General features: G+C 39.9%; 1 protein-coding gene across 1 annotated transcript; it reads right to left on the reverse strand.

Moving 5' to 3' along the window:
* Positions 1–276: 276 nt before the first annotated feature.
* Positions 277–22763, reverse strand: LOC128240099 (metallophosphoesterase domain-containing protein 1-like). Its single transcript, XM_052956594.1, has 8 exons — positions 22573–22763; positions 14261–14362; positions 12761–12947; positions 9881–10000; positions 8807–8927; positions 5266–5381; positions 3186–3296; positions 277–2968 (listed from the first exon to the last, which is right to left on the reverse strand). The coding sequence occupies exons 2-8, from the start codon at positions 14354–14356 to the stop codon at positions 2805–2807; spliced, it is 915 nt and encodes a 304-aa protein (XP_052812554.1). The 5' UTR covers positions 14357–14362; positions 22573–22763; the 3' UTR covers positions 277–2804.
* Between the last annotated feature and the right edge of the window lie 1365 nt (positions 22764–24128).

A 24128-nucleotide genomic window follows, 5' to 3' on the forward strand; every position in this document is an offset into this window, starting at 1 on the left:
TGGCGACAACGGTGACTCCGGCGACACCGCTGCGTCTGGCGACAACACTGCATCTGGCGACAACGATGACTCTGGCGACAACGATGACTCTGGCGCCAACGCTGCGTCTGGCGACAACGGTGACTCTTGCGACAACGGTGACTCCGGCGACAACGGCGACTCCGGCGACAACGGTGACTCCGGCGACAACGGTGACTCCGGCGACAACGGTGACTCCGGCGACAACGGTGACTCCGGCGACAACGGTGACTCCGGCGACAACGGTGACTCCGGCGACAACGGTGACTCTGGCGACAACGGTGACGTCTCTGTGTGTTCAGCCCTGAAAGAGCTTCAAGATATGATAAACAATAGGAGGGCACAGAGGCGAACGACTTTTCCATTTCTGATGTTACCACTTCACATTCAAGTTGAAATTTTTAAGTTCTGCATACAATCAAACCCGTCAATCCAGTTTGTGTTGGCGAAGGTCGGCAAACCCTTTAGAGATTTAATAAGGTCAATGAGTTTGCAAACACCTAGAATTTACATTCGGCCGGATATTGGACTAGATACTAGTAACAGAAATCCTGTTAGCGTTCGTTTCCTATTAACAAGAGCGGGCAGAAACAGCGGTCTTATTTCGGCAATAAAAGAAATCATCAAGGGGCCAAAATGGGCAAACGCATGGCTGCGTTTGCGTGTTAGTGGAATCGGTTGGTATGATATCATAGATGTCATGTACAGACATTACAGGTGAAATATACATGTATATCGGTGTTTGGAAACCTGTTATGTTATTTTTGTGATTGATGATTATGTTCTTCTACCGGAAATTTGTTGTCATTTGCTCATTTAATGGTAACTTTTTACGAAGCACATTTGGGATATTTTGGCTGCTACTAAAATGAATGTATATATGTATATTATGTCTGGTCAAAATGCTACAGTTGGATTAAAATTTAAATGCTGTTCTATGTTCTTCAATATTACTTTGAAAAATCCTGTCAGTATACCAATAAATGAAAAAAGTACAAGTTTGTTGAATCTCTTGAATGAAACAAATTATAAAATACAAAATGTAAAATGAATATGTGATGATGATGATGACAAAACATTTGTGATGATGATGATGGTAAAAAAATTGTGATGATGATGGTGGTGGTGGTGATGATGACAGTGGTTATGATGATTGGGGTTTGATGATTGTGGTGATGATGATGATGATAATGATGATGATGATGATGATAACAAACGTTTTGGGATGATGATGACAGCGATGTTTATCGGACGATGATGATGGTTATAATGATGATGATAAGATTTTAGATGATGATGACGGCGATGTTTATCGGCCGACGATGATGATAATGATGATGATGATAACAAAATATTTGTGATGATGATGATGGCGATGTTTATTGGCCGATGATGATGATGATATTCTCATCGTCGTCATCATCATCACAACATCCTCATTATCGACCGAAAACATCGCTGTCATTATCATCACAAAAAAAACTTTTGTGATCACCATTACGATCATGATAATGGATATGATGATGTTGGTTTTGATGGTGATGATGATGGTGGTGTTGGTGAAGATAACAACGATGATGATCATTGGGGTGTTGATAATTGATGTGATGATGATGATGATGATGATGATGATGATGATAACAAACGTATTTTGATGATTATGACAGCGATGTTTATCGGTCGATGATGATTATTATAATGATGATGATTATGATGACAAATGTGTTTTGATGATGCTGACGGCGATTTTTATCGGTAGATTATGATGATGATGATGTGCTGACCGTCGTTATCATCATTACAAAACTTTTGTCATCATCATCACCATCGACCGAAAAACATCGCAGTTATCATCATCACATTTTTGTGATCTTCATTACGATGATGATAATGGTGATGATGATGATGGTGTTGATGATGATGATGATGACCTTGATGATTGTGGTGATAATGATGGTGATGATGATGACAATGATGATAAAAGTTTGTGATGATGATGATGACGGTAATTTTGATCGTCGTCATCATCATCAAAACTTTTGTCATCATCATGACGATGATGATGATAATGGCGTTAATGGTGACGATGATGATGTAATTGATGATGATGACAATGGTGATGATGATTGGGGTTTGATGATTGTGATGATGATAACTGCGATGTTTATCGGCCGATGATAATGATTATAATGATGATGATGAAAAAAGTTTTTTATTATGTTGACGCCAATGATTACCGGCCGCCGATGATGATGATTATGATGATGATGATGATGCTGATGATGATGATGATGATGATGATGATGATGATGATGATGATGATGATGACGATGATGATTATTTTCATGATGGTATTGATGACGTTGATGCAAATTGTAGTTATGATGATGATGATGATGATGATGATGACGATGATGATGATGACGATGACGATGATGAGTGTGTACCATATTCGGAACGAATGTGGTACATTTTTCATCCGAATATGGTACAAGTTTGTACCATATTTGGTCAGGCATTTTACCCCAAAACTGCAGATACGTATATGGTACAATTAGACAGTTGTACCATATTCGGCCGAATATGGTACAAATTTGTACCATATTCGTTTTTGTACCAAATACGGTCCGACAGTGCACATATATTCAATCAATTATAGTAAAGTATTTGAGAAGTCATACCATATCATATTGACTGAACATTCAGTATTCATTTATCACAATTAGCCTCATTGCCATGAAACACATGCGTCACGAAGCCTTTTTCTCATGTGTGGCCATAGGTTGCTAGCGGACAAGGCGATGCGGTTTTATCTGGGCGAGTTCCGCTTTTGTGTGGCCCGGGGGTATGGAAACGTCGAACACGAGAGGCGCGTGGTCCGGTTTGTAACGCAGTGTACACGTGGATGCGTTCACGAACGTCGTCGTGCCGTCTGACGTCACGCCGTAACCTGATGGGGAAAATGTTGATGTCATTTAAATAACATTTCAATAAATTGCTATACCAGTTGAACCATTTAAATCAAATCCATCTAGCCAAGTGTCTATATACTTATAAAGCACCATGCAAGTGCGCTCATGTGAATAAAAAGCACTGTAACAGTTATTCGTTAGTTTCCCTAAGATGAGCAGAGGTCTCCGCGAAAATTAAAATAACTAAGAGAGTACCTTCGTGTATATGGCCAAACAAGTGGAGCCTGGGCCGTACCCTGCGTTGGACTGTCGCCAGAAGCTCCACGCATCCCGCCCGTTGTTTGTCGAAACACGCATCACCATGGCCTAGATAATCATACAATAAACCATACCAACCTTCACATACATGCATATCATAGACAGTACGACCCAAAATGTTAACCAATAGTTCCATGCATCCAGCCCGCTGCCAATTACACACGACCATATAATCAAGATTTATCTATATTATATACAACCAGTAAAGAGCCTTATTAAACCACAACCAGCAGACATGGGTCTTATTGGACCACAAACCAGCAGACAAGGGTCTTATTAAACCACATCCAGCAGACATGGGTCTTATTGAACCACAACCAGCAGACATGGGTCTTATTGAACCACAACCAGCAGACACAGGTCTTATTGAACCACAACCAGCAGACATGGGTCTTACTCGACCACAAACCAGCAGACACAGGTCTCATTGAACCACAAACCAGCAGACATGGGTTTTATTGGACCACAAACCAGCAGACAGTGGCTTTATTGAACCACAACCAGCAGACATGGGTCTTATTGAACCACAACCAGCAGACACAGATCTTATTGAAACCACAACCAGCAGACATGGGTCTTATTGGACCACAACCAGCAGACAAGGGTCTTATTGAACCACAATCAGCAGACAAGGGTCTTATTGGACCAAAGCCAGCAGACAAGGGTCTTATTGAACCACAACCAGCAAGCACAGGTCTTATTGGACCACAACCAGCAGACATGGGTTTTACTGGACCACAAACCAGCAGACAGTGGCTTTATTGAACCACAACCAGCAGACATGGGTCTTATTGAACCACAACCAGCAGACCACAACCAGCAGACATGGGTCTTATTGGACCACAACCAGCAGACAAGGGTCTTATTGAACCACAACCAGCAGACATGGGTCTTATTGAACCACAACCAGCAAGCACATGTCTTATTGGACCACAACCAGCAGACAAGGGTCTTATTGAACCACAACCAGCAGGTAAGGGTCTTATTGAACCACAACCAGCAAGCACAGGTCTTATTGAACCACAACCAGCGACAAGGGTCTTATTGAACCACAACCAGCAGACAAGGGTCTTATTGAACCACAAACAGCAGAAATGGGTCTTATTGAACCGCAACTAGCAAACATGGGTCTTTTTGAACCACAGCCAGCAGACAAGAGTCTTATTGAAACACAACCATTAGACATTGGTTTTATTGAACCACAACCATTAGACATGGGTTTTATTGAACCACAACTAAGAGAAATGGGTGATATTATTAATTGCTAATTGATTAGTTGTTGGCATCACATCGAATATGGTATGCATAAAAGACGTTTACTGACATGAATCTTACAATTATTTCAAACAATATCCTTGATATCCTTTTGAAATCGTCTTCAGTTTTCAGAAATATGATGCAAGTAGTAAATTAATTCCACCTTCCATGCCAATATCTGAAACTTATTTTAACATAGCTAAAACTTTCAGGTTTATAGATGTCTCATCTATATCATATGTTGTTGGGTTTTGTATTATTTGTTTATTTTGACGGAAATATGTATCCAAACAATTTTGTTTAAACGTGTTTGCATATATTCTTTTATGTGCATGCCTTCTCTGTATTTTACTGATCCATTTCTTGAACAAAATACGTTACTCATACCGTCCCTGGGGTAAAGCATGTACAAGATTGCAAATACTCACGAATAAGTACGCATTTAAATATTGTGAGATCGATCTCTGTACACATGTATAAGCTAACTTGTGCAAATGCCAAATACAGAAGTGTTCTTTCAGGTATGTATATTTTACCAATCAAATACGGAAAATAGCTCACCAACGGGCGGTCCGTGAGTAATAAGGATATATACGGAAAACAGCTCACCAATGGGCGGTCCGTGAGTAATAAGGATATATACGGAAAACAGCTCACCAATGGGCGGTCCGTGAGTAATAAGGATATATACGGAAAACAGCTCACCAACGGGCAACGGGCGGTCCGTGAGTAATAAGGATATATACGGAAAACAGCTCACCAATGGGCGGTCCGTGAGTAATAAGGATATCTGTTTTATCGGGTATGAGATTCCACTTCTCTAGGCACGCCTGGCCCCGGGGGAGATTGAAACCCCAGTCACAGAACTCCGGCTGCCTGTAAGATTAGACAATATAAGAAAGGTAAACATTAAGATATGGCCGGTGTGGTGTTGAGTTAGGTAAAACACAAGAAACAAAACACCGGCTGCCTGTTTTCCGTTGACTTGGGTGTAATACACCTCGAATCAGGACAGATTTCTCAATCCCCGTAATTACTTGTATTTCTTTAATGTAACTGCCGGATAAAAAACCCCAGAAGCTTTCTGTTTTTTTCTTCAGCGATATTTGTTCTTTAACGTATTCTAAGCTGATAATGTCAGGAATATCCCGGAGACCGAAACGCCTTTGTTTACCCGCCATCTTTGGTCAAAGAACCTTCCCCTGATTATCGGGGGCGTGGCCTATCGAGCCATGACGTAAGGTAACTCCGGCTGCGGATAAAAAAACTCAAGAAAGGTAAATACTAAGGTAAGAGCGGGATGGCATCGGGACACTTTGAAACAAAACGCTAAACTCCTGCTGCCTGAAAGATAAGGCTTACATAACTAGAGCTATCACTGAAGGTGATTAATACCCCCGAACGCCGCCTCTCATTATGATTTATCATTGTATGAAGTTTTATGCTATTACATCCAATAGTTTTCAAGTTACTGTCCGGACAAAAGTTTGACAAAAAAAAACCACACAGAAAAAGGCAATAACTCTGTAAGTTGCTAAAATAGTGTAGTGATTCATGTACACTGAACTCCTTCTCATTGTGCTGTACCATTGTATAAAGTTGTAATACATTCCATCCAATAGTTTTCAAGCTATGCTCCGGACAAGAAAAAGTAACAAAGGGCAGTAACTCTATAATTAGCTGAAATAGAATTGCGGTTCCTGTACACTGCACTCCCTCTCATTATGATCTATCACTGTATGAAGTTTTATTACATTCCATCCAATAGTTTTCAAGTTATGCTCCGGACAAGAAAAAAAGTAACAAAGGGCAATAACTCTGCAATTAGCTTAAATAGAATTGCGGTTCCTGTACACTGCACTCCCTCTCATTATGATCTATCACTGTATGAAGTTTTATTAAATTACATCCAATAGTTTTCAAGTTATGCTCCGGACAAGAAAAAGTAACAAAGGGCAGTAACTCTGTCATTAGCTGAAATAGAATTGCAGTTCCTGTACACTGCACTCCCTCTCAGTATGATCTAGCACTGTATGAAGTTTTATTAAATTCCATCCAATAGTTTTCCAGTTATGCTCCGGACAAGAAAAAGTAACAAAGGGCACTAACTCTGTAATCGGCTGAAATAGAATTGCGGTTCCTGTACACTGCACTCCCTCTCATTATGATCTATCAATGTATGAAGTTTTATTAAATTCCATCCAATAGTTTTCAAGTTATGCTCCGGACAAGAAAAAAATAACAAAGGGAAGTAACTGTGTAATAAGCTGAAATAGAGTTATGGGTCTTGTGCACTGCACTTCCTCTCATTGTGCTTTACCATTGTATGAAGTTTGAATAAATTCCATAATATAGTAGTTTGCAAGTTAATGTCTGGAAAAAAAATGACAGCAAAAATCAACAAATAAAGGGCAATAAATCAGTAATAAGCTAAAGTAGAGTTATGGTTCTTGAACACTGCACTTCCTCTCATTGTGATTTACTATTGTATGAAGTTTCAATGAATTCCATCCAGTGCTTTTCAAGTTATACTCCGGAAAAAAAGTAACAAAGGGCAATGACTCAGTAATAAGCAAGAATAGAGTTATGGTTATTGTACACTGCACTTCCTATCATTATGCTCTATCATTGTATGGAGTTTAATCCAATTCCATCCGGTAGTTTTTAAGTTATGCTCCGGACAAGGTAAATTGCAACGGACCGACCGACCGACCACAGGGTGACTCCAATATACCCACTTCAAACTTCGTGTGTCGGGGGTATAATAAATAGATAAGATTACATAAGAAATAGCTGACCCTTAGGCAAATTCACCCGCTAGTCACAAAACTGCCTGTAAGATTAGACAAGATAGTATAGTCCTGTTCCGTGATTCAGTCTGCCTACAAGAAAAGATCGTCGGCAAGGGAATTACGAAGTATATTTTAACATCACTTTCATAGGCACGAGTTCTCTGAAATACATCGTCTTACTTTCATAAATTTAGTGGAAAATGTGGTTTTAACTTGTCGAAACTGTCAAGCAAATTTTATTTTTGCGTAAAAACAAAATAATGACCTAGTAAAACCTGTCCCTAACCAGGGCGAGCCATTCTCGTAGAGGCCACACTGTGTACGGGCGGATACGTGTTTGTTCAAGAGTCCGGTCAACAAATATGCTCCCCCTGAGGCTGAGCAAGGTGAATAAGTTATAAAGAATATATTAACTATGGGCAATGCTAGTTATACAGATATATACATTACTGCTTTAAGGTCAATTGAAGTTGTAACCAATATGTATTAATAAGCAAAAACATTTTGTTTAACAATCATGTTTTTGTTTTTTTTCTTATGAAAATATATGTTTTAAAAAAATACACATTGTGACCAATCCGGTTATCTTGATCTTTATTTTGTTGATCTAAAAATAAAAAGGATCAACACTAGGGATCTACTGTCTGGTCTTGATCAACCTCCCCATCAAGTTTGAGGACCGTTGGTTCAAACGGACTCTTTATATTGATTGGAAAAATCTTTATGTTCAATGTCACCGCCACTGTAGGATTCTGACCTCAAGATCAATAGTGGTCATCAGCAGGTCATAACCAGCCTTACTATAAACTTTTAGGTCATAACGCCCAAGCATACTCTAGTCACAAATCGGACAAGTTTTTTTGTGTCAAGGTCAACGCGATCGCAATCTCATAAAAATCAGATCCCCAATACACGCTTCACGACGTTACGCTATGTACATAACGTAATGAAATGAAGTGAACGTCACGATATGATTTTAATGAGATTGACGCGATCGTGACCTTTGATCTACTGACCTCCAAATTCAAAGGTTCATCTACTGATCATGAGCACCATTCTTACCACGTTTAAGGACCTCTGATCAAAGCGTTCTTCAGTTATCAATCGGACAAGGTTTGATTTACCGACCGCCCGACGGACATGTACAAAGCAATATACCCTTGCATCTTCGAAGCAGGGCATAATTAAGCTAGAGTTGGTGGCATCGCTACGAATATCTTTAAACATGTGTTAGTCTGAATATCTTGATCGGTTTTTGTTTTATGACAAAGTTAAAAAAGCAAACATAGAAAGACACCGCTGACACCAACACTGCAAAAAAACATTCTAGTTTTCTTCAAAAACCAGCCGAGCTAAAACACTGACCATTGCGAACCATAAACGAGTAAACCATACACGTCTACTTCCGCGTTATCTAGGTTACATAGCGGTAAAATACGTTCTGATGATACGCTGTACAGTACACATACAGACATAGGTTTCTATTTATATAAACTGGATGTAGCCTACCATGGCGAGCCGTACACATGTAGACCACATACGTCTATCCCGGCATCCTCCAGATACACGCAATTCGTGAGCAGCTCATGACTTCCGGTCACACCAAGCCTCTCCAAAACCTCCTCATACACTGGGCACGAACAGACAGAAGGAGGTTGAGTTCAGTTTTATTATCAAAAGGACATGTTCAAGCTCTATAGTTCAGAAACATACAAAATAGTTCCAATCTAAAGGTAAACACTATACTTTCAACAATCATAATTCATCATCGAAAGCTTCAAGTGAAACTCTTATTCAAAATGAATACATACACATGTATAACAAACATACATGTTGAGTGATGAGCCTTTAACCACTAGCTAAATAATGCATTTATGGAAAATATTAACAACTGATAACAAGATTGTCACCGTGTATTTAATAGCTGAAAACGCAAAAATATTAAATGATTGGTGAGTGCTAAAATATTTATTGTGATCTACTATCGTCTTATAAGGTAGAAATACTGTGTTTTATGCACGTTTCTTTTAAATTAAACTCGTAATACTTCATAAGAACCATTTTTTTTAAATATTTATTCATCCTTTTCGGTATAAGTATTGTATTTATTGTGGTAAATCTTATTTGGGAGTAAGAGTGCATCTTTAAATAAGAGCTATAAAGAGCAATAGTTTTAACACGACATTTTTTACCATGCAAAGCGTTAGTAAATGCTATTGAAAATGGAATGACCTAGCTTAGGCTTGGTTTAACACTGTTCATAAAAATAAGTAAAATTACTTGAACAAGCTTTGAAAACACTATTGCCAACATACTCAGTGTGTGTATACCACGTGATAAATTGCGTCATAAATGCTACGTCGGAAGGCAATATTTTGCTTGGAATGAATACTTTAAACAAAGATAATCTTTTCTTTACCATTTTAAATGAAACATAACGCAGTCTACGCCGCTTACGGAGCCTCGACGTAGCCTATATGACGTAATATTAAGAATTTTATCTAACGATGAGCACACCGAGTTTACAACGAAGTTTAAAAAAATAGTAAGCTACTTATGAGTAATATGTTATATGCCACGCACCTTTCTCTGTTATTCGAAAATTTGTTTTAAGGTATTCCCGCCTGTTTTTCACCATGTCTTTATCCAGGGTTAGGTCATGGTTTCCGGCAATCACAATCTTCACAGGGTGATCCAATGTACCTGCAGGAACCAGTGACATGCAGTTTAATATATACCAATAATATAACTTATTTGTTTTTATACAAAAAAATGAAATTTCACGAATATAAAAGAGTTTAAATGTTCTTCTAAATAAACAGGGCAATTATAGTTTAATTACGATGTTTACAATTATTTATTAAAACAAGGACACATTCTAGAATTTTTTTAACACTGCAAAGAAGGGGACTGCTGGGTATAATCTAAATGCATGTTATAGAAGTGATTACTGTAGGACTTTCGAAAGGACCCACAAACTGCAACAAGAGATTGTTTTCTAGGGAACGTACATCACAGCTATAATATTGCGTCATACAGAAGAACGGAATCCATGCGATCATGTTCTGGACATAACATGAGCTGCAGACAAAAATATCTGTATTTTGTGTAACATATCAAAGGGTCATAACTCTGTGAAATATAAACCAAGCGGGGAATACCAATCTGTATGTACAACTAGGCTTGATACTTATTTTTCCTGTGATATCACCATCCCACCGATAGCTTGGAGAGTTCGCGCGGGCAAACTTTGTGACGTCCATTCATCCATTCAGAAAGACATACAGATGGTCAGCATAACATCAAAATGTAGCCTACCAATATGAGACAGACATACGGATGGCCAGCATAACATCAAAATGTAGCCTACCACTATGGGACAGACATACGGATGGTCAGCATTACATCAAAATGTAGCCTACCACTATGAGACAGACATACCGATGGTCAGCATTACATCAAAATGTAGCCTACCAATATGATACAGACATACGGATGGCCAGCATAACATCAAAATGTAGCCTACCAATATGATACAGACATACGGATGGCCAGCATAACATCAAAATGTAGCCTACCAATATGATACAGACATACGGATGGCCAGCATAACATCAAAATGTAGCCTACCACTATGATACAGACATACGGATGGCCAGCATAACATTAAAATGTAGCCTACCACTATGATACAGACATACGGATGGCCAGCATAACATCAAAATGTAGCCTACCACTATGATACAGACATACCGATGGCCAGCATAACATCAAAATGTAGCCTACCACTATGATACAGACATACCGATGGTCAGCATAACATCAAAATGTAGCCTACCACTATGATAAAGACATACCGATGGCCAGCATAACATCAAAATGTAGCCTACCACTATGGGACAGACATACGGATGGTCAGCATAACATCAAAATGTAGCCTACCACTATGGGACAGACATACGGATGGTCAGCATAACATCAAAATGTAGTCTACCAATATGATACAGACATACGGATGGCCAGCATAACATCAAAATGTAGCCTACCACTATGATACAGACATACGGATGGTCAGCATAACATCAAAATGTAGCCTACCACTATGGGACAGACATACGGATGGCCAGCATAACATCAAAATGTAGCCTACCACTATGGGACAGACATACGGATGGTCAGCATAACATCAAAATGTAGCCTACCAATATGAGACAGACATACGGATGGTCAGCATAACATCAAAATGTAGCCTACCAATATGAGACAGACATACGGATGGTCAGCATAACATCAAAATGTAGCCTACCAATATGATACAGACATACGGATGGTCAGCATAACATCAAAATGTAGCCTACCACTATGATACAGACATACGGATGGTCAGCATAACATCAAAATGTAGCCTACCACTATGATACAGACATACGGATGGTCAGCATAACATCAAAATGTAGCCTACCACTATGGGACAGACATACGGATGGTCAGCATAACATCAAAATGTAGCCTACCACTATGGGACAGACATACGGATGGCCAGCATAACATCAAAATGTAGCCTACCACTATGGGACAGACATACGGATGGCCAGCATAACATCAAAATGTAGCCTACCACTATGGGACAGACATACGGATGGTCAGCATAACATCAAAATGTAGCCTACCACTATGGGACAGACATACGGATGGTCAGCATAACATCAAAATGTAGCCTACCACTATGGGACAGACATACGGATGGCCAGCATAACATCAAAATGTAGCCTACCACTATGATACAGACATACGGATGGCCAGCATAACATCAAAATGTAGCCTACCACTATGATACAGACATACGGATGGCCAGCATAACATCAAAATGTAGCCTACCACTATGGGACAGACATACGGATGGCCAGCATAACATCAAAATGTAGCCTACCACTATGGGACAGACATACGGATGGCGAGCATAACATCAAAATGTAGCCTACCACTATGGGACAGACATACGGATGGCGAGCATAACATCAAAATGTAGCCTACCACTATGGGACAGACATACGGATGGCCAGCATGACATCAAAATGTAGCCTACCACTATGGGACAGACATACGGATGGCCAGCCTACCACTATGATACAGACATACCGATGGCCAGCATAACATCAAAATGTAGCCTACCACTATGATACAGACATACGAATGGCCAGCATAACATCAAAATGTAGCCTACCAATATGATACAGACATACGGATGGTCAGCATAACATCAAAATGTAGCCTACCACTATGGGACAGACATACCGATGGCCAGCATAACATCAAAATGTAGCCTACCACTATGGGACAGACATACATCAAATTGTATCCTACCCCTATGCGACAGACATACGGATGGCCAGCATAACATCAAAAATAGACAACCACTATGGGACAGACATACGGATGGCCAGATCAGGCAGACATACGCACCCATGAAATCATCAAACGCCTTGATCTCTGTCGGAAGTCCGGTATTTGTGAAGTCTCCCGCATGCAGAAGAATGTCCCCAGACGGCACGGGATGAGGCAGGGCCTCTAGTCGCATGTGGGTGTCCGAGATACACACGACCCTCAGCTTTCCCTCACTAAGGGGCATGGCCGGGTCTAGTGGAGTAACCTGGTGGGGCAGGAAAAGGAAAAACGTCTTGGGGCAAATGACTAAAGAGACGAATGTTTTCAATGCCCAAATAGCAATCGGAGGGGAATGTCAACATTCGTCCGTTTTTCTGTCGCCCTAAAGGTTACCCGGAAAACTTTGATTTGCTCATTGTCATAAAAGTCTGACCTCAAATACTAGCTTCACGACGTTATGTTATCGCTATCACTTCACGGTGTGATTTCCATGATATTGTTAATTGCCATACATTCTATATAACGCGGAACGTGAATGGTAACATCTGGAATATCTTGTCCGATTTTCAGGCTGTATGCCACATACCTACAGACTGTAGTACCGCAAATCCAAATAAGGCATCGTCAGATCTACTTTTCGACATGACATGTTAAAAAATAAAACCGCCGGGGTTACAAAATGGTGTGTAATGCGGTTTGAAATAGAGCGAATAAAAAGACCTCTTTATTCTAATACGTTCATAATATTGCAACGTAAATGTGACTTAACATTATACAAGCAAAACATTTGCGAGATGAAAGAATAGCACAATAGCATTAATGTGGTTTTAAATGATATTTTGCCGGACCTCTTGGGTGGATTGATTCAGAGATGGCCCCAGAGATGCGGCAAAGACTATGTCACATGGACGTTATAGATGATAGCATAAACAACTATCTTGAAATGGTTTTCTGGTGTTCAATCAACAGTGTTCATAATTTGTGGGAAAATGGTATTAAAGCTGACACCATATGGGTCTAGCGTATCGCGCAATATAACGCGATACACGTCAAGTGTATTTTGGCGTGCCGGTATGTACCCATAATTGTACACAGTTACTGGAACAGAGCAGTCACGTGGTATTTAATTGAACCGATAAAATAACAATCAATAAACAACGACTATATTTATATTACGTAAGTCATTCAATTCCACAGGAAGTTGTAAACATTGCAAACCAATTCATGGCGGCATTTGATGCTTTGTATCAATGGTCTTTCTTGTTGTTGCACGATAATGTACCCTCACATAGAACTTGTGTGCAACAGCACACTCTTTAAGTTTTGCAACGTCTATCATAAAACACAGACCTCCCACACACCGTTTTGAGGCGCGCGGTGACTAATACCACTTTATAATCAGTACAATAAAAGAAGAGTTCGCAAAGGCATTTTCGGACTGGATTTCACGGCTCAGAATTCGTGCGAATGCCTAAGTATATTACTTTAGGGGACTAAAATGGAAATTTTTCTTTCAAGAAACAAGCTATAATCATGTCTTCGAAAAACAGATGAGCTGGTCAAACCCATGGTATATACCTTAGTGACCGTCTGTTTGACGGCGATGCGGTCCCAGGCGCGTGTGGGCCGCGTGGTGTCCCGGTCCACTTGAATGTCCCCATCACCCTCTAGCATGGCGCCCTGCACGGAAACATATTTTCAAAGTGACACTCTTATTCAATATCAATGCATACACACATATAACAAACATATATTTTGACTGATAAACCTTTCACTACTTACTAAATAATGCATGTATGGAAAATATTAACAACTGATAACAAGATTGTCACCGTGTATTTAATAGCTGAAAACGCAAAAATATTAAATGATTGGTGAGTGCTAAAAGATTTAATGTGATCTACTATAATCTCAAAAGGTAGAAATACTGTGTTTTATGCACATTTCTTTCAAATTAAAATAGGTATCCTTCATAAGAACCATTTTTTCGACATTTATTCATCCTTTTTGGAGTAATAAAACAATAGTATTAATTGTGGTGTACAGTTTTGAAAACAATTATCAATGCTGTGCTTGGATTACCTTTATTGTACCTTTTAGACCTTACTTATTTTTGAAGTCTCTGTTATGAAATTTCAAGCATGTGTACAGCTTGAAAACATATATCACTATTGGCATTGCCATGTGACCTTTTAACCTACTTTCTTATTTTTGAAGCTACAGTTCTGAAATTTGGATCATATGTACAGCTTTGGGAACAAATATCAAGCTATATTGATTACAAAGGTTAAACACTTTTACTCAGGTGAGCGATTAAGGGCCATCATGGCCCTCTTGTTTTATTTATTCTTTATGTGTGTTTTTCAAGGCCTGTCCGTGCCTGCATTATGGCTTGACTCCGCTGTGACGCCATCACAACTTAAATTGAGTTTAAATGCCATAGGTGACTTGAGATAGAAGTGACAGCAAATCGTAGTCAAATCCAGACATTGGAAGACTTGAAGAAACAAAGTGAGATACAAGAGATCCGGGAGCGATACCCTAGCCCTTTGTGAAGAGACCTCTTGGTTCCAACGTCGCGGCGACGTTGCATTTACGCTCATTTTAGACGAAGAACCATTTCCACAAATGTTATAATTATTAAGATCTACTATTTCTCAGTTTAGCGACGTATAATACTTAAACATATATTTCTCCAGTGTTTCAACAGTGGACTTGACGCGCTGTGCCAGACGCACAAATGCGGTCTGAAGCATAAGGAAACTTAAGTAATAATACATTTACATGAACGTATTTATAAAAGCAACTTATATACAGTTTTAATATTTGTATTTGTTTTCACTAATAACTTTATTTGATCTTATTCGAGATCGTTAAAATGGAGGTGTCAAACAAATGAACGTAATGAAAGTTAACTAAAATCAACGGAGGTAGTAAATATGTTCAAAAAGAAAGATTTTCAGCATCCGCCAGGATATCTAGAAAACATTGTTAGTCTCGTGTAACTGCTATTTTATTTTTACGCATATTCGAACTTGGTTAACAAGACAATCCTGAATGATTAAACCGATCAGAAAATTTATAGAGGTCTAATATCGGACCGATATATTTTTTAAATATTAGATGTTGAAAACGATATAGATCTATCCGTTAAAATAAAATACCAGTTACACGAGACTAACAATGTTTTCTACTGTAACAGATTATCTATACCAAATGTATGAGTTAGAAAGTTAGAAATTACAAGTATTTATTGTGATTCAATTTTATGGACACCATATATGTCAGATGAAAAATCATTTAGACAGGTGCCCGATGAGTATCCCCCGTCAAGCTGACGTCGTAAATCCACGCCGCACGGACGTCAGCGTTTTGGTCGATTTTGGTTGGCCACGTCATGACCACGTACCGACATCGAGTGTCAGCTGGGTATCATCTGGTGTTAAAGGGACTCGCTCATGCGAAGGCACCAAATTTAAACACATATTATAATAAGTTTACTTTTTGATACCGAAACTGCAAATAAACATTCAATTATGTATAAAAACTAGAAATGTGTCCATAAGACACGGATGCCCCCACTTCGGTTTTTTGTCACAGAAAATAAGCCATAATGATTTTTGAAGTCTTTTTTTGCAAATAAAGGGCCGTAACTCCTAAATGACAAAAGCGATTTCCATGGCTATCGAACTTGATCAAGATATTATGGTCACAATCATGTATGTAAAGTTTGGTGAGGATTGGACACATACTTTTCAAGAATTAGATTAGAAACATATATTTTTGAAGTATTTTTGGCAAAAAAGGGCCGTAACTCCTAAATGACTAAAGCGATTTCCATGACTATCGAACTTGATCAAGATATTATGGTCACAAACATGTGTTTAAAGTTTGGTGAGGATTGGACAAACGGTTTTCAAGAATTAGATCGGAAACAATCTTCGGGACGTACGTACGTACGGACGTACGTACGGACAAGGGCAACCCTATATGCCGCCACTTTGTGGGGGCATAATAATTAATTTTAGTTTTTTATCGGGAGCGAACTCACGCTGGTAGTTAAGAAAAATGAAACCCGATATCTTAACCACTCGGCAACAGGGACTCATTCATAACTTGATGGATATTTTTTGCTTTATTAAATACATTGAAAGCATCACGTCATAACGTCAATCAACGAATCACGCTATGTACAGCCTTTTGCTGAATTGCATTAACAACGGTTTTGGTAATCATGGACTTCAAAGACAATATTTGAGCATATATCAACATTTGTTTAAAGGTTCCAGCTGTCAGTATCTTAGTTTTAACACTCTGATGATTTGATACACTTAATTTCGTCCATTTGTTTTTGTAAAAAGTGCATACCCTGGTATACATTTAGCGAGTCAATATTTCTTCATAATTTCGTCAATAATTCTTCTTTATACTTCATAAGAAGTCTCAGACTACTAAAACTCAGACTACTGAAATAATTACTACCGAAACTTAATACTACTGAAGCACAGGACTTCTGAAACTCATGAGTACTGACACTCACTCTTCTGAAACTCGTGAGTACTGACACTCACTCTTCTGAAACTCGTGAGTACTGACACTCACTCTACTGAAACTCATGATTACTGTCACTCTTTTGAAACTCGTGAGTACTGACACTCACTCTACTGAAACTCGTGAGTACTGACTGTCACCCTTCTGAAACTCATGAGTACTGACTGTCACCCTTCTGAAACTCGTGAGTACTGACTGTCACTCTTCTGAAACTCGTGAGTACTGACACTCACTCTTCTGAAACTCGTGAGTACTGACTGTCACCCTTCTGAAACTCGTGAGTACTGACACTCACTCTACTGAAACTCGTGAGTACTGACACTCACTCTACTGAAACTCGTGAGTACTGACACTCACTCTTCTGAAACTCGTGAGTACTGACACTCACTCTACTGAAACTCGTGAGTACTGACACTCACTCTACTGAAACTCGTGAGTTCTGACACTCACTCTACTGAAACTCATGATTACTGTCACTCTTTTGAAACTCGTGAGTACTGACACTCACTCTACTGAAACTCGTGAGTACTGACTGTCACCCTTCTGAAACTCATGAGTACTGACTGTCACCCTTCTGAAACTCGTGAGTACTGACTGTCACTCTTCTGAAACTCGTGAGTACTGACACTCACTCTTCTGAAACTCGTGAGTACTGACTGTCACCCTTCTGAAACTCGTGAGTACTGACACTCACTCTACTGAAACTCGTGAGTACTGACACTCACTCTACTGAAACTCGTGAGTACTGACACTCACTCTTCTGAAACTCGTGAGTACTGACACTCACTCTTCTGAAACTCATGAGTACTGACACTCACTCTACTGAAACTCGTGAGTACTGACACTCACTCTTCTGAAACTCGTGAGTACTGACTGTCACCCTTCTGAAACTCGTGAGTACTGACACTCACTCTACTGAAACTCGTGAGTACTGACACTCACTCTACTGAAACTCGTGAGTACTGACACTCACTCTTCTGAAACTCGTGAGTACTGACACTCACTCTTCTGAAACTCATGAGTACTGACACTCACTCTACTGAAACTCGTGAGTACTGACACTCACTCTTCTGAAACTCGTGAGTACTGACACTCACTCTTCTGAAACTCGTGAGTACTGACACTCACTCTTCTGAAACTCGTGAGTACTGACACTCACTCTACTGAAACTCGTGAGTACTGACACTCACCCTTCTGAAACTCGTGAGTGCTGACACTCACTCTACTGAAACTCGTGAGTACTGACACTCACTCTACAAAAACTCGTGAGTACTGACACTCACTCTTCTGAAACTCTTGAGTACTGACACTCACTCTTCTGAAACTCTTGAGTACTGACACTCACTCTTCTGAAACTCGTGAGTACTGATACTCACTCTTCTGAAACTCGTGAGTACTGACACTCACTCTTCTGAAACTCATGAGTACTGACACTCACTCTATTGAAACTTGACACTCACTCTACTGAAACTCGTGAGTACTGACACTCACTATTCTGAAACTCGTGAGTACTGACACTCACTCTTCTGAAACTCGTGAGTACTGACACTCACTCTTCTGAAACTCTTGAGTACTGACACTCACTCTTCTGAAACTCGTGAGTACTGACACTCACTCTTCTGAAACTCGTGAGTACTGACACTCACTCTTCTGAAACTCGTGAGTACTGACACTCACTCTTCTGAAACTCGTGAGTACTGACACTCACTCTATTGAATGTCGTGAGTACTGACACTCACTCTTCTGAAAATCGTGAGTACTGACACTCACTCTTCTGAAACTCGTGAGTACTGACACTCACTCTTCTGAAACTCGTGAGTACTGACACTCACTCTTCTGAAACTCGTGAGTACTGACACTCTATCTACTGAAACTCATGAGTACTGACACTCACTCTTCTGAAACTCACGAGTACTGACTGTCACTCTACTGAAACTCGTGAGTACTGACACTCACTCTTCTGAAACTCTTGAGTACTGACACTCACTCTTCTGAAACTCGTGAGTACTGACTGTCACTCTTCTGAAACTCGTGAGTACTGACACTCACTCTTCTGAAACTCGTGAGTACTGACACTCACTCTACTGAAACTCGTGAGTACTGACACTCACTCTTCTGAAACTCGTGAGTACTGACACTCACTCTTCTGAAACTCGTGAGTACTGACACTCACTCTTCTGAAACTCTTGAGTACTGACACTCACTCTACTGAAACTCGTTAGTACTGACACTCACTCTTCTGAAACTCTTGAGTACTGACACTCACTCTACTGAAACTCTTGAGTACTGACACTCACTCTTCTGAAACTCGTGAGTACTGACACTCACTCTTCTGAAACTCTTGAGTACTGACACTCACTCTTCTGAAACTCGTGAGTACTGACTGTCACTCTTCTGAAACTCGTGAGTACTGACACTCACTCTTCTGAAACTCGTGAGTACTGACACTCACTCTTCTGAAACTCGTGAGTACTGACACTCACTCTTCTGAAACTCGTGAGTACTGACACTCACTCTTCTGAAACTCTTGAGTACTGACACTCACTCTACTGAAACTCGTTAGTACTGACACTCACTCTTCTGAAACTCTTGAGTACTGACACTCACTCTACTGAAACTCTTGAGTACTGACACTCACTCTACTGAAACTCTTGAGTACTGACACTCACTCTTCTGAAACTCTTGAGTACTGACACTCACTCTACTGAAACTCATGAGTACTGACACTCACTCTTCTGAAACTCTTGAGTACTGACACTCACCCTTCTGAAACTCATGAGTACTGACTGTCACCCTTCTGAAACTCGTGAGTACTGACACACACTCTATTGAAACTCGTGAGTACTGACACTCACTCTACTGAAACTCGTGAGTACTGACACTCACTCTTCTGAAACTCACGAGTACTGACTGTCACTCTACTTAAACTCATGAGTACTGACACTCACTCTTCTGAAACTCGTGAGTACTGACACTCACTCTTTTGAAACTCACGAGTACTGACTGTCACTCTACTGAAACTCACGAGTACTGACTGTCACTCTACTGAAACTCATGAGTACTGACTGTCACTCTTCTGAAACTCATGAGTACTGACTGTCACTCTTCTGAAACTCATGAGTACTGACTGTCACTCTACTGAAACTCATGAGTACTGACACTCACTCTTCTGAAACTCGTGAGTACTGACACTCACTCTACTGAAACTCATGATTACTGTCACTCTTTTGAAACTCGTGAGTACTGACACTCACTCTACTGAAACTCGTGAGTACTGACAGTCACCCTTCTGAAACTCATGAGTACTGACTGTCACCCTTCTGAAACTCGTGAGTACTGACTGTCACTCTTCTGAAACTCGTGAGTACTGACACTCACTCTTCTGAAACTCGTGAGTACTGACTGTCACCCTTCTGAAACTCGTGAGTACTGACACTCACTCTACTGAAACTCGTGAGTACTGACACTCACTTTACTGAAACTCGTGAGTACTGACACTCACTCTTCTGAAACTCGTGAGTACTGACACTCACTCTACTGAAAATCGTGAGTACTGACACTCACTCTACTGAAACTCGTGAGTACTGACACTCACTCTACTGAAGCTCATGATTACTGTCACTCTTTTGAAACTCGTGAGTACTGACACTCACTCTACTGAAACTCGTGAGTACTGACTGTAACCCTTCTGAAACTCATGAGTACTGACTGTCACCCTTCTGAAACTCGTGAGTACTGACTGTCACTCTTCTGAAACTCGTGAGTACTGACACTCACTCTTCTGAAACTCGTGAGTACTGACTGTCACCCTTTTGAAACTCGTGAGTACTGACACTCACTCTACTGAAACTCGTGAGTACTGACACTCACTCTACTGAAACTCGTGAGTACTGACACTCACTCTTCTGAAACTCGTGAGTACTGACACTCACTCTACTGAAACTCGTGAGTACTGACACTCACTCTTCTGAAACTCGTGAGTACTGACACTCACTCTTCTGAAACTCGTGAGTACTGACACTCACTCTACTGAAACTCGTGAGTACTGACACTCACTCTACTGAAACTCGTGAGTACTGACACTCACTCTTCTGAAACTCGTGAGTACTGACACTCACTCTACTGAAACTCGTGAGTACTGACACTCACTCTTCTGAAACTCGTGAGTACTGACACTCACTCTTCTGAAACTCGTGAGTACTGACACTCACTCTTCTGAAACTCGTGAGTACTGACACTCACTCTTCTGAAACTCGTGAGTACTGACACTCACTCTACTGAAACTCGTGAGTACTGACACTCACTCTTCTGAAACTCGTGAGTACTGACACTCACTCTACTGAAACTCGTGAGTACTGACACTCACTCTTCTGAAACTCATGCGTACTGACACTCACTCTTCCGTGAAACTCATGCGTACTGACACTCACTCTTCCGTGAAACTCATGCGTACTGACACTCACTCTTCCGTGAAACTCATAACTTCTGGAATAACACTTCAAATGATACGCATGACTTATAAAACAAATCAATACTGAAACCCATGGCCATTGAAACTCTAGCCACAATAATGTACGTTAGGGAGCTGTTTTATCACGTGGACATTCAGTATGTCCCCCTTACATAGAATCACCCAAACAAAATGGAAAAAGACTCTGAAGCGGCTGTTTATATGGACTACTGAACCCCGGCCAAGAATACTGAATTACATGACTAATGCAACTCATGAACACTACTACTGAAACTCACAAGTACTTAAGATGAACTGAAACACACGACTACTGAAACTCACAAGTACTTAAGATGAACTGAAACACACGACTACTGAAACTCAGAAGTACTTAAGATGAACTGAAACACATGACTACTGAAACTCACAAGTACTTAAAATGAACTGAAACACACGACTACTGAAACTCACAAGTACTTAAGATGAACTGAAACACACGACTACTGAAACTCAGAAGTACTTAAGATGAACTGAAACACACGACTACTGAAACTCACAAGTACTTAAGATGAACTGAAACACACGACTACTGAAACCGGATCTATTGAAACTTATGACAACTGTTACCACTGACTACTGAAATTCACTACAGTACACTGAAACTCACGCCTACCGAAACTCACACGACTTCTGATATTCATGTAAATTGTAGTATATTGAAATAGTCGTTCAAAACGAGATTCTTCTTATCCCTAAAAGAAGAAAGATTTGCCATATATAAATAATACGTCCATGTACCAGTACAGTTACAATATATGGATTAACGTCAATGTATCTCTACTGTGGTACAGTACTGATAGTGATAAACACCAGTGTCACCAGGACAAACCTGAATTTTGTTGACTTCTGTAAACGAGGTAAATAATCCAGTTTTTTTCTGTAATTGACCAGTTTTTAAGAGGAATCTAGCCTAAATGTACCAGTATATTAAACCATAAATCACATTTGGTCGAAATTCTAGACTGTTCCTGTTTACACCAAAATAAGCGATGACAACACAAGTGTTTATTTTCTTAGTCAATGGAAAATTATCAAGGGGGGTAACTTTACATAAAAAAGGGTTAAACAATACTAGAATCGATGATGGTTGTTTATTGGAGAGGTCGACGTTTAGAGTGGTTCGACATGGGAGAACGAGTTTTCTTATAAAATTCGTATAAAATCAGTTTAATTAATCGTTTGTGTTAAAGTTTAATAAAGACAATTTTGAAACACGACAAGAACACTGTAATGAAAGAAAATAAATGATAATTGTTCATTTCCGAATGTAGAAATGACTGCATCATTTATTTATAGAGAAGTGTCTAGTAGCAGACAACATTTTCGGCGATCTTGTTTTAACGATATGGATGAACTCACGGCAGTTATATTACTCCCCCTTGAAAATATGTTTTAAATCTTTAACCTTTGCTTAATGGTATACTTTATAGTTTTCCCAACGACAGGCGATGTCAGACATAATGAAAATAAAACGTAAGCACTAGTTAAAGCCCAGACTTGATTCTATCAAAAACAGAAGTCAGGGGCGTAGCTGGGCCTTTTTAGGAGTATAGGCCCACTTGGTACGGGGGTTGGGGGGCCTCCCCCTAGATTTTTTAAACTATAGATCCGATATGGTGCGATTTGGCGTATATCTGGAGCCTTTTTAGTCTTCAAAATAGTTTCATAATGCACCTGACTAAAATTTATTTTTGTCTTACGTATGTAGAACAAAGGTATGTCTTAATACGCCTCATGGAACTAAAGGAGCGCTCACATGAGGCGGATGTGGCAGGCATGGTCAGCAGTATCTGCAGTATACTGTATATGCAGGGATAAGCTGCCTCCGATGTCTTCGGTTGAGTGTCGCCAGCAGTGTCGAAGGCTTTGAATCTTTCAGCTGCCATCGCAGAGTCCACCTTCTTACTTCCTCGCTGAACTCTTGCCGAGTCTTGGGCATGTCTGGTTCATATGCCTCGTAGATCCTGTCCACATTGGCCGACTGGAGACCTTCAAATTTGGTCGGAATTAACCACTGAGCCTAGAAGCGCTCTTCATTCTTAAGGATACAAGTATCCGTTTCTTGAAGCAGGTGGTCAACAAAAACGTAGAAGAGGGAAACCGTCCAATACCGACCGCGGTCCTGTACATCATAGTTCACCCTGTTTCTCTCTCTGGCTGCTTGTCTTGGCACTGCTGGGTCAATCTAGGTAAAACAAAAATAAAACATTCAATCGATATCGTTAATTGCCGAATCGATTAAACTGTTCTAGGTAGAAGAATGAAAAATACCTAATAGAAGTTTACCGCGTATATATGAATACGGATCTCGATGCATTTCGAACTGTTACAAAAACGTTTTTTATCATTTATTTGTGTTCCGTTAAATTGTAAATTATTGCGTTG

Source organism: Mya arenaria, chromosome 7 (assembly GCF_026914265.1).
Source record: "Mya arenaria isolate MELC-2E11 chromosome 7, ASM2691426v1".
Lineage (NCBI taxonomy): Eukaryota > Metazoa > Mollusca > Bivalvia > Myida > Myidae > Mya > Mya arenaria.